Here is a 16,707-nt window from a genome sequence, read left to right as displayed (position 1 = left end):
GGCACCCAGGGCACTGGCTCCTCCACAGCTCCTGGACAGGGCTGCCTCTGATGAGCTTTATCATTTCAGGGTGTTTCTAACAGTTATGCACGACCTGGTGGGGCAGGGCCACCCCTCGGCTGGTTTCTCCTCTGTCCCCCGAGAGTCCCTGTGTGCGGGCGGCTGTGGGGATGCGGGGCCACCCCATGCTGACCCCCATCCTCGGCAGGCAGGATGCTGAAGGCCGAGCCCGGGCGAGCCGCGCCCCTGCCCAGTGCATCTGGACCAACCACCGAGCACCCTGCAGGGATGGCCCAGGCTTGCATCTCGCACCCCCGCCCATGCCAGATGATGACGACTTGCGCAGAAACCCCCCGCGGGCTGCCCACGTCTGAGTCCACTGGCGTTTCCAGGGCACAAATAAAGAGGGTGTTTTCCGGAAGCATGCCCTGCCCATGATGTCCCCGACGCGCCCGGGGTGGCCGCCCGTCTGTCACCCCCTTGCCATGGGGAATCCCTTCCGAGTCATGCTGTGCCGGGGTCAGCGTGCGGGGGGGCCCCCAGCACCCCGCCCTGGAGGACCCCGCCTTTCCTCCTGGAGCAGAGCCTCCTGGGAACGCAAGCTGTGTTCCAGAGCCACCTGCCAGCGCCATGGCCGGTGACAGGAGTGGGATGGTGCTGAGGCCCTGTCCCCCGAATGTTCCGCTTTCCCAGGGCCCCATCCAGCTTGTCGGCTGGGCTCAGGCTAATCCCGCACATGGAGGCTGACGGGGAGGGAGGCCCCCGGCACCTGTCAGTCACCGCGGAGAGATGGCGCTGACAGCGACGGGCAGGGCCCGGCATTGTACTGGGGCTTTAGCGGCGGTTAATCTCGTGTCTTCCCTAAGAAAACATCACTTAGTCTGCCGCCCGGGAGCCCTGGGTGGGACCCTGCTTGTCAGCGAACAAAGGAATGTCTTTGCGCCTTAATGGGCCTTTGGGAACTCAGACGCCGCTCGCGTGAAGCGTGTGCAGCGGCCCTCAGACGCCCCATTGAGACGCCAAGTGCCGGGAGGGGCCAGGCCTCTTGACAAATGCAGCGCGATCAGCCGTGTCCCGTTTAACGCCCGGCTAGTGGCCCCGCGAGGAGGTTCCCTCTGCGCTGGGCGTGGCCTCCCGGCCTTGGAGGCAGGGGGCGGGCTTTGCGGGGTCAGCCGACCGGGATGGGGGCGGGGCCTGGGCACTGGGATGGCCACTTGGGGCCAAAGAGGGACCTGAGGCGGCCTCGCAGCTTCTTGTGATGCCGGGTGATGCAGTCGGGCTGGGAGCCCCACGCACCTGCCAGGCGGCCACCCCACCTTGGTACCCCTGCAGCCCCTTTCCCAGGGCAGCCTCGATCCAGCTGTACCTGCGACATCCTCTCTCTGGCCAGTTCACGCAGCCTGTGTGGCCACCGAAGGGAGAACAAAGCCCCCACGGTGCTCGGGACAGCCCTGGGGCGCCGCCAGTGTGGAGGCCCCTCCCCCACGCGGGGCTCACCCCCTCCCCATCGCAGGTAGGGGCCTGGCCCCGTTCGCAAGCATCAGGAGCCACAAAGGGCCCGGCCATGTCCCCCGTGCCCCCTGCCCTGGGGGCTCCAGTGGGATGTTGTGTGCAGACCCAGGCTTCCCTCGCTGACCCCCAGCCCCCCGCCCTGCACTTGGGGAGGCGCCCACTGTACTCTTGGGTCTCAGGCCGGAGCTGGGCACAGGGCATTCTGTCCTGCTTGTGTGTCCCTCTGGCCTGCCTGGCTCCAGGGTCGCTCACTGCGTGGCCTGAGGCCCCTCCCTGGGCAAAGCCCGGCTCCAGTCCCTCCTCCCAGGGAGCGTAGGGAGGGGCCAGAACCCCACAGGCCAGGTGCTCTCCACCTGGGCCCAGGGCCGCCTCCTGCTCCTTGGCATGTTTTTATGGTGCAATGAAAATATGACTTTAATTCCTCGGATTGTTCTGTGTAACCTACAGTGACCCGGCGATGTCCTGCACTCATCTGCTTGTGGCTGCGGGTTGTGCAGTGACGTGGGGGAGCTGCTGCTGAGGCCAGCCCACCCCTCCCCTGCCTCTCCCTCCATTGGGAAGCCCTCTGCTGCCACCCCAGTCCTCCCCCAGCCCCCTGAGGTGCTGTCCCCGAGGTCCCAGGCCCCCGGGGAGGCGGATACACAGGGGAGGGTGACCAGTCCTCAAGGGCTGGGCTGAGGGCTGCACACCCTCCGCAGGCCGTGGGTGCCCCCCAGCATCCCACAGCCATGTGGGGACCCCCAGTGTTGCTGGGTGGGTAGCAGGGAACACCCACCCCCACACATGCCTCAGCCATAGTTTCACGCGGCGGCAGGCCTGGCTGAGTAGGTGACCGCCAGGCCCAGCCAGGGGCCCTCCAGGCGGAGTTGCCCTGTGAGAAACAGCCGTTGTCAGGTGGTGCCCATAGGTCGGGGCATCTGTCCTGTGGCCACAAGCCAGGCAGCAGCTCAGAGACGTGGCTGGTGTCCTGGCCTGAAGCAGGCCCCAGTGCTGAGCCCAAGACCCTCAGCCACCGCTCACTGCCTGACGCTGAGCTTCCAGGAGCTGCTGCGGTGCAGGTGGCCCAGGGTCCTGCAAGAGGGACACCGTGAGTAGGCTGGGCAGTGCGCTTGTCCAGAGGCCCAGGGCCACCAGGCTGCATGACTGAGCCCTGCGGACACTGTTCAGGCTCTGGGCGCCCAGCCCACCCCAGTCAGGGCACCCCCCCCACCGTGAGGCCTCAGTGCCCTGCACTCACATCACTCACGGAAGCATCTGGTTCTTACGAGTCTGCCACGAGAGGCTCCTCCGTGCTGGCCGGGTCTGGGCCAGGCCACCAAGAGCCCCAGGCTGCCCCCACTCATCCCTGAGCCCCTCTGGGAGCCCAGGACCCCTGGGTGCCCTCACCTGAGCCATGGCCTCTTCCTGCCCAGCTTGACCAAGCCTGCCCTGACCTCCACTGCCCACCTCCTTTCTGGTCAGCGCCCACCGGTCCTGCTCGGCCCACCCTTGGGTCCTAGTCCGGGTGCATGTGGGGGGACGTTGTGGGCCGGTCACTGCCAGAAACAGGTCGGGAGATGCCCCCCCTCCCGGGGCGAACAAGCCCAGCAGGGTGCCTGGGCCCGAGGTGGCCACATCACAAACAGCCCCACGAGTGTCCCCTGCCCTGTCTCTGCTGTAGTGCCAAGGTCCCACAGCACATCCCTCTGCTGGCCAGTCCCGTCGGGAAGAGTCTTTGGTGGAAGCGATGCCTGATCCCGATGGCCACAGATGGCACCTGCCTTGGGCTGGTGCCATGGTGCCTGGGGACAGTAGCTGGGTTGTCTGCCCCGAGTAGCCAGGTTCTGGCAGGAGACCCGCTCCTGCTGACACACCGGATCTTTTGGGCAACACTGGGAGGGAGGAGACTGTTTTACAGATGCTGCTTCTTGGTCTGCTGGAGCGCGGCCTCAGGACAGGTGGGCTGTGGCCTTCAGACCTGGGTCTGACGTCTGTGGGGGGAAGCACAGCCTAGTCTGCCCTGACGCAGACCCTCGCTCTCCCCGTTTGCTCTCCCCAGGCCCACTCCTCCCCATTGGCTGGCCCTCCCTGCGGCCCAGCTCCTGGAGAGCTCTCGGGTTTCTGGGCCTGCCCCGAGGGCTCTGGGAACCCTGCACGTCCTGGGCCCCAGCCAAGCACCTGTGCCTTCCCAGGGCCAGCAGAGCATCTTAGAGCTGAGCCCGCCTAATCCCAGCCCAACGTGGTTTATGGTGCTCGGGTGTCCCTAATCCCGAAACCCAAGCCCGGGTCCCAGCAGCCATACCAGCACCGTCCAAGTGGGCAGCAGGAGGACCACCTCCCTCTGCGTGCCTGTTGTTTGGAGCTGATCCCCACTGGGGACAGGACACCCGCAGGGTGAACACCCAATCCTGATGAACGCGGGTGAGCTCAGGAACCACCGAGCCCTCACTGCCTGGCTGGTCCTGCTCCAGCCTAGCCCCAGGGCTGCCCAGCGGCGACAGCAGAAGCAAACAGGAGAGGCAGGCCTGGCTCAAGCCTTGAGACTCTGGCCTCTAGGGTTTCATGGGACAGTGATCGAGCCTGCAGTTCCATGAAATTAAGTTTGTTGGGTTTTTTTTTTTTCCTAATAAATTTGGGATCTTTATGGCATAAAACTGATGATCAAGTAACACCAAAAGCTTGGGAATAAAGTGGAACCATGAGCAACAGGCACTGTGGCCTTGTTACGTAGCAGCTGGGGGTCAGGAGCCTGCAGGGCCCAGCTCCCTGCCTGGCCGCCAGCCACTGACCCAGCCAGGGCTCCAGGCACTGGGCACGGCCCCCCACGGGCCCCCTTTTCATAATTATGTTATCGAGGCATGCAGCCCATGATGGCAAGAATGGCTAACGGCCCCTGATGGTCTTAGTATTTTTGAAGAATTTTCATACCCATAAGTTCCCCCAAAGCAGATGTAAGTGGCTCCTGAGCTACCAGGGTCAAGACATGGGACAGAACAGGAGGCAATTGAAGCAACATCTGGACGTGTCTTCTTTGGGCCCCCACCTGACAAGTGAGAAGACTGATGCCCAGACCCCCAGGTGCCCCGTGGGGCATGAAGGTGCGGCCAGGCCCCTGCCTGTGGGAGAGGGTGGATGGGAGGCGAGCCCTCTGCGGCCTCAAAGGCGCATTGTCCTGCCCCGGTGGCTGGAACTGGGCCGGGTGATTATAATAATAACGTCCTGACGCTCAGCAAGCGGTTGGGTTTCCATAGCTCAGGGAGTATCTGGTTTTCAAAGGGGAGACATTGTACAAGTGGAGTGTTGTTCACATCAGCCGTTCTCTGCAGGTCAGAGGCCCGCCCGGCGCCTGCCTCCTCCCAGAGGTGCATGCCTGGGCACACCGGGCGAGGAGCTGCACCGGGAGGCCCTCCCCACCTGCCCTACAGGGCTGCGAGGACCAGGTCCTGCCACGGGGAGGCAGAGAGTGGGATCACTTCCCCCACGGCACACGCCTGGCCCTTAAGCCTTTTCCAGGCTGTGCCTCCACCTTCTGCCTGGCCAGCCCCCCTCCTTGGTTATGATTCAGTGCAAGGCTGTCCCTCCAGGAAGCCTTCCTGGAATGGTGTTTCTCTCTTGCCCTAAAGGAGCCTCCCTTCCTCATGTCTCTGTCCCCAGCATGGTGCCTGGTGTGTAGTAGGTGCTCGAGGCACAGCTGTTGATGAACCTGGGCGTGAAGCCTTTACGTTGTGTTTTCCATCCTGACAGGTCCGAGGAGCCTGCTTTGCAAGGTCTGAGCTCCACACACCATGTGTCCGTGGAAAGGGGTGCAGCTCAGAGCCGACCCGACTTCCTGCAGCTTTCCTCCTCCAGCTCTCGTGTGCCAGGGCCACACAGGGGAGCAGGAGGCCAGGTCTGCTCCAAGTGTTCCACTAGGCGCTGTGTGTCTTAACGTACAGGCAGCATAGCTGGATTGGTGCTTGTGAGACAGATGTACAGGGGGCAGAGGGGCTGGTCTGGGTGGTGTCTGAGCAGCTTGTATAAAGCTAACTTTTCGCAAATAAAAGTGATCAACTCCACACAAAATAGAAAAGATACTGTCTGAAGGCACTGAAGATCAACCAAAAGCAATCAGAAACTAGAGGGAATCCAGCCACTGGAAAAAGAAACGCACTGAGTGAGATTCGCGTGTATATGCATTTCCCCTGAGGTCCCTCCCTAGGGCAGGGCACCAGTGACCAGAATGGGAACAGGAAGCTGTAGTCCTGCTGGCTTGAGGTGCCAGAGAACAGCTGGGGTCAGCCAGAGCATCTGGAAATGAGGGAGAAAATCCTTGAAAACCTGCATGTAAACTCCCGTCAGATCCTTAGTTGATGACTGAACTGCTCGTGTGGGAGCGAGACTCAAGGAGGAGAGAGCAGAGATTTCAGTGATCATCCACTGCAGGGGGACAGAGAGTTTGGATCTCAAGTCCCACCAAGTCACAGGGGCTGTGCAAACACTGTGGGCCTTCCCCTGAAACCACAGCAAGTCCACACCTTAGGAGAAAAAATTAGGTTCCAAGACTAACGGGTTTGTGTAGGACTAAAGGCAAAACTGCAACAGATCCACCCTCACAAAAATAAAACCATGCCTCCAAAAGTTCAAAGTGGAAGGCCTGCTGAAACAAAGGCCAACACACTTCAGAAGATAACAGACTCCAAAGGCTCTACAAAATGCCATCAGTGTCCAGAATGCAACTAAAAATGACTAGATGGGTGAGGAACATGGAAATGTGATTCCTAGCCAAGAGGAAAAAGCAGTTCCTAGAAACCAGCCCCAAGATGATCCAAATGTTGGAATTAAATTTTTTAAAAATAAATTTATTTATTTATTTATTTATGGCTGCATTGGGTCTTTGTTGCTGTGCGCGGGTTTTCTCTAATTGCAGAGAGCAGGGGCTACTCTTTGTTGTGGTGTGCGGGCTTCTCATTGTGGTGGCTTCTCTTGTTGCGGAGCATGGGCTCTAGGCGCGCGGGCTAGAGTTGTGGCATGCGGGCTCAGTGATTGTGGCTCACGGGCTCTAGAGTGCAGGCTCAGTAGTTGCGGCGCACGGGCTTAGTTGCATCGCAGCATGTGGGATCTTCCCAGACCAGGGCTCGAACCTGTGTCCGCTGCATTGGCAGGCGGATTCTTAACCACTGTGCCACCAGGGGAGTCCCTGGAATTAAATTTTAAAATAGCTTTTATAAATATATTTAAGGCCTCAAGGGAAAAATTGGCCATAATGAATGACCACAAAGAATTTCAGCAGAGAAACGGAAATGGTCAAAGAGAACCAAATAGAAATTCTAAAACTGAAAAGTATAACAGTAATGAAAATGTAACTTGATGGACTTTAACGGATTTTAAGAGCAGTTTGGAGATGGCAAAAGAAAGGGTCAATGATCTTGAAGACAAATAAATAAGAATTCTCCAATCAAAAGAATAGAGAGTAACAATAGAGGTAATTCTACTGTGGATCTGAGAGACCACAGTAGAAAGTCTAGGGACTTCCCTGGTGGTCCAGTGGTTAAGACTCCGAGCTCCCAGTGCAGGGGGTCCGGATTCGATCCCTGGTCAGGGAACTAGATCCCACATGCCGCAACTAAGCGCCTGCATGCCGCAACTAAAAGATTCTGCACGCCGCAACAAACATCCTGCATGCAGCAACAAAGATCCCGTGCGCCACAACTAAGACCCGGCACAGCCAAATAAATAAAATAAAAAAAAAAAAGAAAGTTTAATATAATGGTGCTTCGGAGGGAGAAAAGAGAGAGAATGGGGCATAAAAAAATTTTGAAGAAATGATGACCTGAAATTTCATGAATTTTGGATCAACTTATACATCCAAGAATTCCAACAAATCTCAAGCAGTATAAACATAAAAACAAACAAACAGCCAGGCATATCATAGTCAAACTCTTGAAAATCAAAGACAAAGAGGAAACTGTGAAAACAGTCAGAGGAATAAGGACACATTACATGTGTCTGACTGCACATCGAAAAAATGAAGGTGAGAAGAAATGGAATGAAATCTACATTCAGAAAGAAAGACAACCCAGAAATATTATTCAAAAATGAGGGAGAAATGAAGACACTTAGGTGACAGCTGGAGTGATTGCTTGCACTACAAGAACTAAGGTAGGAATGACCAGAGCAAATTTGAACAAAGAAATGGCAGGAATGGTTCTGAGTTCTGCTGTCCACCAGCTGGCTCTGGGGACGGGCCCTGAGGAAGGTCCAGGGGCAAGCAGCACAGGCAGGCTTAACAGGCTGGCAGTCCGCAGGCAGCTGGCGTCACCTCTTGGGCTGCGTATCCCTGTTTCCTTGCTGCCCTGGCTCTGGGGAGCCACAGACCTGACACCAACCCTGAACACTTCAGAACCTGATGACTGCCTCTGGGCCTCCCAGTTCAAACACACATCCAGGTCCAATAAGCACATGAAAAGATGCTCAACGTCACTAGTCACTAGGGAAATGCAAATCAAAACCACAAGGTACCACATCACGCCCATTAAGATGGCCATTTTTTTTTTTTAAAAAAAAGAAAAAAGAACACCTGTAGAAATTGGAACCCTTGTGCATTGCTGGCGGGAATGAAAACTCATGCAACCACTGTAGAAAATTTGGCAGTTCCTCAAAAATTTAAACATAGCATTACCATATGACCCAGCAATTCCACTCCTAGGTATATACCCAAAACAATTGAAAGCAGGGACTCAAACAGATATTTGTATACCCACATTCACAGCAGCATCAGTCACAACAGCCAAAAGATGGGAGGAACCCAAGCGTCCACCAACAGATGAATGGATAGACAAAATGTTGTATATATGTACAAAGGAATATTATTGTCTTAAAAAGGAACGATAATTCTGATAGGTGCCACACCATGGATTAACCTTTAAAACATTCTTCTAAGTGAAATGGCAAATAATATGTGATTCCAACTATACGAGGTACCTAGAATAGGCAAATTAATATAGCCAAAGTAGAATAGAGGTTACTGGGAGCTTGGGAAAGGGGTGGTGAAGAGTGTTTAATGGGGACAGAGTTTCTGTTTGGGGTAATGAAAAAGTTCTGGAGATGATGGTGGTGAAGGTTGCATAATAATATGAATATACTTAGTGCCACTGAATGTACACTTAAAAATGGTTAAAATAAATTTTATGTATATTTTACAATTAAAAATATATATACATAGAAGATGGCCTGAACAACAAAAAAAACGTTTTGGACCCAAAAAGGTATTTTCTGATGGTGTGGCCCAGTTGGGTGGGTGTGGTTGGGTGTTTTGCACAAGTCTGCTGCCCACTCTCCACTGACTGCCCTGAGTTGGCCTTAGCTGCCAAACTGTCGGGAACTCTGTCGGGAACTCCCCCTCTCCTTTGAAGCAGGAAGTTTAAATTATCAGGTCAATTAGGAAAGACACAACCGAAAAATACAAGTTTCATTCTCACTTCCAGGAGGCGTTTCCTGGCTGGGTGCCACCTCTATTATTTTTGGCGAGGCTGCTGAAAGCCCCACAAACCCTGAGAAGGTACAGTGTAATCTGATTCCGTTTCAAGGATCAAAGCAAGTGAGTTTGGCTGTAAATGCAGATAACATTTCAGAGATGGTTTCATGGAAGAAGTCGCTAGACCAGGGCAGAAAGGGAGCTGGTGTTACATCACTTTCAGTGACCTCGGCCGCCTTGGCACTGGTAACCTGCCCCCACCTGGGGGCCCCGGGGCACGAGGTGCTAGAGGTCTCGCACGTAGGGCACCAGCTGCCCCCCGCACCGGCCCTCCCTGTGTCGGGGCGCTGGCTGGGCAGCCGCTCGGGGTCCAGCCTTGAGGGATGAGTCGAGCCAGCCAGCCCACGGCGAGGGAACCGAACCCTCAGGGGACGGTCCTCGGGGCCAACCCCGCCCCGTCGCTCCTGGGCGCACGTACGCGCCCGGCCCCGGCCGGGTCTCCAGCTACGGGTACTCTGCGGGCACTCCGTCCAGGAAGCGCTGCAGCCCCTCTGTGCCAACCCTCCCTGGTGCCCTCGGCCCCCAGCATCCCTCCTGACGCTCAGCAGTAACTCAGGGCAGTGGTCGCGGCGTCTGTCCCTGAGTCCCAGCTAGAGCCAGGTGGAAGCCACAATCCCGCCGCACTAAGCCAGTCCTCAGCGCAGCGCGCCCCCGGCGCCTGCGCACGCAGCCCCACCCGCCCTCGGGCCTCGGCCCTTCCTGCGCCTGCGCACGCGGCCCCGCCTGCTCTCGTGGCACTCAGCGCGGCGTCCAGCTGGGCGCGCTCCCATCAACCCTCGCGCCCTGCTGCCCCGCTGGCAGGGCCCGGAAGCGCCTGCGCGACCGCGGCTTCACGACGCAGGGCGCAGGCGCGGCGCGTCTGGGAGGCCAGCGAGGGGCGTTCCGGGAGCCGGCGCGGGGACGTAGGGGTTGGCCGCGCGCACGCAGGGGGCGTGGCCGCGCGACACGGCGGTGCTAGGACCCGCGCTCCTCGCGGCTGGGGCCGCAGGCTGCGGCCGGCGGGTTAGTGCGTTGGGGTCTGCCCCCTTCCGTCTCTTCCCGACCCCGGTCCGCGCCGGCCCTGGCCTCGCCTCACGACGGCCGGTCTCGTCCGTTTTGTAGGTGCGCTCGGACTCGCTGTCGAGGGAACCGGACCGTCGTGGCGCCGCGTGGCCGCAGGTAGGTGGGCTTCGTGCGGCGGCGCCTGAACCGGGCGCGGCCTCGGCTCCGCGGGCGCACGCTGTCCTGTCCCGGGGAAGGGCCGGGTCCCTCGGCGCCGGGCATGCTGGGAACCTCGCTCCCCGAATTAGCGAGAGCCAGGCGGGACGGGGTCCCGGGCGCGCACGGTAGCGGCTGCCTACCCTCACAGGGGGCAGGAGCGGGAGTGGTTCGTGGTCATCGTTTTTTCAGAGCTTGGTGAGGAACTGGACTGGACGGCATTTACCTGCTGTCTTGGGTCTCTGCCGCCCTAGCGTGTTTTTAGTGTTAGGATGGGACGGGCTTTCGGGTGGAAGACCCCCACCCCCCGCCCCGCCACCAGCGTTGGGGGTTGGGGAGGCAGGTGCTGGGGGCCCTGGCGGCTCCGAATGCTGCAGGCCGCCCTGGGAGGTTCTGGGCGGAAAGACCAACAGGCCGTGCCCCCTGGAGGAGCTCCCGCAGATGGGGGTAGGTAAACACGTGGGAAGCCGCCCCGAAGGTGAGTGCAGACTGGCGCTCCTAGGTGGGAGCCGGTGGAGCAGTGGGGGGCGGGGTGTGTGTGTGTGTGTGGAGGGCTTGTTGGGGAAATCGCGCCAGGAGGGGTGAAGCAGAGAGCGCGCTCTGTGCAGGCCAGGAGTGGACCTCGTGTTGCAGGGAGACTGGGGAGGTGGCTACCCTCAGGCTGGACTGCGGGAGGGCTCCTTGCATCCGACGGGAATTGCACCTCCTTTTTTGTTTTGTGCCTCTTTGGGCTGCTCAGGGGGGTGATGGCCACTGCTCTCCAGTCCCTTTGCAGGGACCACCTTGGGGTGGGGAGAGTAGACACAGCAAGTGGAATTTAACTGAGGGGGTCGGATTCTGGGCTGTTGACAGGGAGGGGAATGCAGGGAGGATGTGTTTGGGGTGGGGGTGGCTGCATTGTGAATAGCGACATGAGTCTGGAAGACACAGGACGGGGGTGGGGGGAAAGCTGGAAGGCACTCAGGTAGTGCTTGCCATGCTTTTGGGGCTGTGATGTAAAAAGATTTTATGACAAACTCTGCACCTGACGGTACAGTGCTTGGGCGGCTGGGAGACGGTTCACAGGACTGTGAAGCGTAGCTGGTAACTGGCGTGGTGACGTGTGGTGGGGTCAGCTGCCTCTGCCACTTACTTGTTGGCGTGTGTGGCTACAGACGAGTGACTTCACTCACCACCGTGCCTCGGGGGTGGCGAGAGGACCAGCCTTGTCAGGGGTCAGTGTTGGGCGTGACTAGAGCCGTCAGTGAAGGTTGTTGTTGTTACTCTTCTCCTGAAATTCTTTGACAGCCATCCAGGCTGTCCAAGGAAGCCCAGGGGGATCTGATCTGGCCCCCTTTTTTTCTCCTGGGATTGACATCACCGCCATCACATCTTGCCTTTGAAACATCCCAGGTGGCATGTACCTGCCTTCTGGGACCTCCCAGGCCGGCCTCTGGGCCCTCTTGCATGGAGAGCTCCTGGTGGGGGCCCAGGGTCGGCTGCCCAGTGGTGGTGGTTGGGCCTAGTTCCCACTCTTCCCACCTTGTTTTTGGACAGATCGCCTTGGATGGTGGCCTGCGTCTGACAGTCCCATCAGCTCTTCTCAGCTCTTCTGAGGCCGCAGTGGTCAGCTCCCCCCACTCAGCACTTGCCTGGAGCACCCCTCCGCAGCCGTCTGTCCCGTTGTGTCTGCGTGCCGCTTCTGCCTACCCTCCGGGCGCCGTCCCTCCCTCCTCTCCCCCTTCTTTCTCTAGTTGGCGTGGCAGCTCCCGTCTGCTCCCAGCATGCCTCGTGGCCGGCGCCAGGGCCCTCGCAATCCCATCCGGGCAGCAGCCAACTACGCCAATGCACACCCCTGGCAGGTGGATGGGGCCACTCCTGGTGTTGCGTACACCCCCCTAGTGGATCCCTGGATTGAGCGGCCCTGCTGTGGGGACCCTGTGTGTGTGCGCACGACCATGGAGCAGAAGAGCTCGGCGAGTGGTGCTGTGGGTGGTAAGCCCGCAGAGAGGGGCCCCCCAGCAATGCGCATGGGCCCGCGGCCCCTCAGGGTGGACTTCCACTGGGTGCCCGGCTCGGACCCAGGCACCTTCGATGGCTCCCCTTGGCTGTTGGACCGCTTTCTGGCCCAGCTGGGCGATTACATGTCCTTCCGCTTTGAGCACTACCGGGACAACCTCAGCCGCGTATGCGAGATCCTCGGGCGCCTGACGGGCCGAGCCCGGGCGTGGGCAGCCCCCTACCTCGATGGAGACCTGCCCCTGCCCGACGACTATGAGCTTTTTTGCCAGGATCTTGAGGAAGTTATTCAAAACCCGAACAACTTTGCTGAGTACCACGCTGCAGGACCCTGTTCTTTGCCTCTGGCCTCGAGCCAGCCACCAGTGGCCCCACAGCTGCCTGTGGTGAGACAGTACTTAGCTAGGTTCTCAGAGGCCCTGGCCCTCAACATGGGCACTCCCCCCAGGTCTGTCCCCGCTGCTCTGGCCACCCCCACTGTTTCTAATTCCAATTCCACATCTAGAAATACTCTATTTGAGCAGTTGCTAGCCATAGAGAGCAGCCCTGGGCCTGCGGAGCCTCCTGCCTTGTCCAGCTCTGCAGGCAGCACCGGTCCTGGTCCCGTGGGGCCGTCTTCCTCCCAGCCAGGGGAGGCGGCCCCCAAACCTGTCCCTGCAGTTGCAGAATCTGCTGAACCCCCTGCCCAGAAACTAGGTGGTCCCACTAACCCAGGGGGTCCAGGACCCCAGAAAACTAAAGAGGTTTCTGAGACAGAGGCAGGCCAGGAGGCATCCATAGGTACCCCACAGGGGGCAGTGGACACCCCAGCGACCCCAGGAGAACCACCATTCTGTCCCATGCCCCAACCCACGGCACTGGATTCCGAACACGGCCTGGGCAGGTGTGGCAGTGCCCCCTTGTCATGAAGTGGCCTGCGTGACCAGGGAACCCCACGGCCCCCTGTCAGGACAGTGGGGTATTGCCAGCTAACTGTAGATGGGGTACACCAGGTAGTGCCCTGTCCACTTGCCCCTTTGCTGGGCAGGAGATGCACTTGTTTGGCGACTACCATGTCTGAGCACAAACAGCTCCCCTTAAACCCCCACCCCAGGGCACAGCAGGACAATGGCCTCTGCCCTGTGCCCCTCATTCTCCAACTCCCTCAGTAGCCCAGAGGCTGCCTCCCACTGGGCTCTTGGCTGCATCCCAACACCTTGTTGGGGAGCGCCTTCTCACCTGGTCTGTTCCCGCTAGTTGGAAAGAGTTGCGTAGGTCAGTCCCCATCAAGTTTGTACAGTCCTTGTAACTACTCCACCCCAAACCCACCGCCTTCAGTGCTGGCTGGGACTGGACTGGGTCTGCTGTGCCAGCCCTTTTGGACCTAACTCCTGTGGTGTCTGCTTTGACTCCTGCCCCAGTCTCTGCTCCCTGTGTCCCCTATCCTCTGGACTGGAAGTTAAGGAAGGCTGCATGGAGGAAGCAGCTGCTTTCATTATTCAGTGTAAGTGGGAGGGTGTCTTGGCAGAGAAGGGTGCTTCCCTATGTATGGGCTTACCAGCAGCCCTGGCCCACTGGGACAGCTTTGATGCAGGAGGATGGGGTGGGGGCCTCCTTGCCAGTCTTAGCTCCCTTCCAGGCATTTGCCTGCTGTGTTAGCATCTAGTCTTGTTTTGGCCCGTGCTGCCCTCCCCTCTGCTCTTCAGCAGTCCTGCCTCCACACCTACTCGTGCAGTTGGCTGCTTCAGCACTCAACGCCCAGCGCTGTAATGACTTGTGTCTCTGGATGGACTGTGAGTCCCTAGGGTAGGGCTCCATCAGTCAACCTCGTGTCCCTGCTACACAATCGGTGCTATTAAACATGAGTTGGATCCATGGCTGAGTGAGTCCTTGTGCATCAGTGGGAGCAGAGCCTGGGCCCAGCAGCGAACACCCGGTCAGCATTGCAGGTGTGGTTCATGACAGGGGCTTGGATCATTGCAGGGTCTGACTGAATGGGTGGGAGTGGGAGGCTTGGTGGGAGGAGTGTGGCCTTGAGAACTAGCTTCCAGGCTGGCGGTGAAGTGAGGAGCAGGCAGCAGACCAGGGCTGTGAGTCCCCAGGCCCGAGGGTGGAGTGAAGGAGGACCCGCTCTGCACAGGGAGGGTTTTCTAGTAACATAGCTGACTGGGAGGCTCCTCCAGCCCAGGTCAGCACAGGAGGGGCACAGTGCATCTGCTCCGAGGGGCAGATAGGCAAACATTTCAGGCCCCTTTGGGTCCTATAATTGGGAAAAGAAAACACCTTCCTGGAGAGTAGGAAAGAAAAAGAAGTGGAAATACAACTGCAATCAGAAAGTCATTTTAGGAAGGAAAGTAATAAGTGTCTGGTAAAAAATTTTAAGTAAAATAGACATTGTTGGGATTACTTCCTTTAGTAATTTGCTTGAAAAGGTTCTGGGTTCAGGTGGTTTTATTTGTGAGTTATTTTATGGCATGAACACCTCGTAAGTAAAACAGCTGCGAGTCTTAGAAGTAGGTGGGAAGCTGATATAGCCCCGAAGTGAAACAAGCAAGCTGACAAGAAATCAGTGTGTACCCTTGGTTCTGATCCAGTGGAGAAATTTGGATGTTCCAGCCCAGCCTGGTCACACTGCTGCCCCCATGCTATTGCTCAGGCCCGGGCCCCCCTCCTGCAGGCTGTCCTGGTCAGCTGTGGCCTGGCCCACCTGTGGGTCTGGTGTCGTTGGCAACATTGGGGCCCCAGAGCCGCCCTCTGTGGCGGGTGGCCCAGTCAGCAGCCCTCTGCACAGGCTGCCTCTCCCGTCTCCACTTAGTGGACCTGGAGTGAGTTCCCTCAGCCCAAGATTGCCATCTTCCCTTCTGACCCCCGGTCTCACTGGGGGCCTTTTCCCCCTTGGGCCCCAGACGGTTCCTGCAGGCTCGGGTTATGGTCCAGCATACCTCAGGGTCAGCTCTGCCACGGTAGGCCTCGGGGCTTTGGGGAGAGACTGGACAGATGACCTGTGGAAAACGGGTTCTGTTGTTGTGACCTGGCCATGAAGAAAAGGACGGGGGGTGGGGGCAGGCCTCAGTTGTGAGGGCAAGGTCACCCATTCCTGGGGTCGGGAGAGGGTGGGAGGGCGCTGGCCTTCCAGACAGGCAGCGCCTATGGTTCCGCAAAGTGATTGCCCCATCTTTAGCTGGCACTGTGCCCTGCCTTTGGGCAGATGTGATGACTCAGCTGCTCTCCTCTGGGGGGAGAAGGAACACAGAGGGCCAGGAGAGGGGGCTCTGCTGTGTGTGGCAGAAGGGCCCTTGGGTCATGGCCACTCCCGGCTCTGCATATGCAGGCAGCCCACCCGGAGGAGGTGCTCTGGGCCTGGCAGGGTTGCTGGATGTGCTCAAGGCGGGCTGTGCTGGGGCGTGCCTTCCAGACCATTGTGTCTGTCCCTCGCTTCCCTTGGAAATACCCGGAGGTCTCATTTTCTAAAGCTGGGACACGGTGGGCACTGTGGGAAGGTTTGTAAAGTGCCCGTGTCCAAGGAAACTTCTAACACCGGAAGTGTTGAGGACGAGGTTCTGTGAGATACAGAACATTTTTTAAAGCTGCAGGAACAAAAGGACGTGGAAGTTGGTGTGGAAGGATGAGCAGAGAACTTGGAAATAAAGCCGTATAAATACAGGGGTTTAGTTCACTCTGGCAGGGCTGTTTCCAATTAATGGGGGTAAAGTGGATCATTCAGTGAGAGGACTTGGAGCAGCTGGTCAGTTGTCTGGAAAACAGTGAAACTCACTCTGTGCCAGCCGTGCTCCAGGTGGATTAAAGATTTAACGGTAAAAAGTCACAAAAGCACCATGGGGAGGTACGGGCAGATTTTCTGCTGTGATTCCAGGACTCGAGACGTTCTAGGTGCCGGGAACCGCAGGAGGCTTCTGGGCACGCTGAACCCTGGCCCGCGTGCCAGTGGCGGCTGCTCGCTCCACGGTCTCGGCTGAACCATGAGCCATCGGAATCACCGGTCCTCAAGGGGGCGGGGTAGGGCTGAGGGCCCAGTGGGGGTCACCGCCTTGTTAACAGCCTGGAGGTCCGGCAGCGAGGAGTGCGGTCACCAGGCTGCTGGCGCTGTGTTGGTCAGGGCGGGCCGAGTGTGCTGCAGGAACAGAACCTCCACATTGTGGCCACCCCGTCCATTGTGGTCCCTCGGGCCGTGCCGACAGGGCTCCACTGGCTACATTTCTCCACGACCGCAGAGGCTGGGGAAGGACCGCTGTGAACCACTAGTGGTGCGCGTCACTCACCTCCATTCCCCTGGCCTGAGGAAGCCGCTGCGCCCTCCCGCGAAGTGGGTGGGGCCCTCAGCGCTGAGCCACGGGACACAGCTGTGCAGCCATGAGGGGGGCCACATGGGCCGTGGGGAGAGATGCCCCGTGCGCACCTGCTCAGGCTGCGTGGCCTAAGCGACAGGAGGTGCTTCCTCCCAGTCCTGGAGCCTGGGCATCGAGATCGAGGTGTTGGCAGGGCTGGCTGCTCCCGAGGCTCCTCACCTT

General features: G+C 58.6%; 3 protein-coding genes and 1 long non-coding RNA gene across 8 annotated transcripts in view; all 4 read left to right on the top strand.

The window, feature by feature from the left end:
- Positions 1 to 421, top strand: part of TXNRD2 (thioredoxin reductase 2) — a 34,555-nt gene extending 34,134 nt beyond the window's left edge. Inside the window, exon 18 of one of the 3 annotated variants that reach the window (XM_059895221.1) lies at positions 213 to 421. The gene's annotated coding sequence lies outside the window, so the exon portion shown is untranslated. The other 2 variants (XM_059895220.1, XM_059895222.1) reach the window with 2 other exon arrangements.
- A 780-nt stretch (positions 422 to 1,201) lies between these two features.
- Positions 1,202 to 6,300, top strand: LOC132347448 (uncharacterized). Its single transcript, XR_009497196.1, has 3 exons — positions 1,202 to 1,513; positions 1,960 to 4,589; positions 5,236 to 6,300. It is a non-coding gene; the product is annotated as an uncharacterized LOC132347448 (long non-coding RNA).
- A 3,636-nt stretch (positions 6,301 to 9,936) lies between these two features.
- On the top strand, positions 9,937 to 14,055 carry RTL10 (retrotransposon Gag like 10). Of its 2 annotated transcripts, XM_059893932.1 has the most exons (3): positions 9,972 to 10,006; positions 10,106 to 10,162; positions 11,738 to 14,055. In XM_059893932.1, exon 3 carries the CDS (start codon positions 11,965 to 11,967, stop codon positions 13,105 to 13,107), a length of 1,143 nt encoding a protein of 380 aa, XP_059749915.1. In that variant the 5' UTR covers positions 9,972 to 10,006; positions 10,106 to 10,162; positions 11,738 to 11,964; the 3' UTR covers positions 13,108 to 14,055. The 2 variants fall into 2 exon arrangements, with proteins under 2 accessions (XP_059749914.1, XP_059749915.1); XM_059893931.1 differs by having other exon boundaries at positions 9,937 to 10,162.
- Positions 9,980 to 16,707, top strand: part of GNB1L (G protein subunit beta 1 like) — a 45,764-nt gene continuing 39,036 nt past the window's right edge. Inside the window, exons 1-2 of one of the 2 annotated variants that reach the window (XM_059893933.1) lie at positions 9,980 to 10,006; positions 10,106 to 10,162. The gene's annotated coding sequence lies outside the window, so the exon portion shown is untranslated. The remainder of the gene's footprint in view (positions 10,007 to 10,105; positions 10,163 to 16,707) is intronic. The other variant, XM_059893935.1, reaches the window with a different exon arrangement.

Source organism: Balaenoptera ricei, chromosome 14 (genome assembly GCF_028023285.1).
Source record: "Balaenoptera ricei isolate mBalRic1 chromosome 14, mBalRic1.hap2, whole genome shotgun sequence".
NCBI lineage: Eukaryota > Metazoa > Chordata > Mammalia > Artiodactyla > Balaenopteridae > Balaenoptera > Balaenoptera ricei.
The sequence above is the reverse complement of the archived record's forward strand: the minus strand, read 5'-3'. Positions and strand labels throughout refer to the sequence as shown.

Coding starts and splice junctions, on each gene's coding strand:
- RTL10 (XM_059893931.1), top strand. CDS start 11,965: ATGCCTCGTGGCCGGCGCCAGGGCCCTCGCAATCCCATCCGGGCAGCA.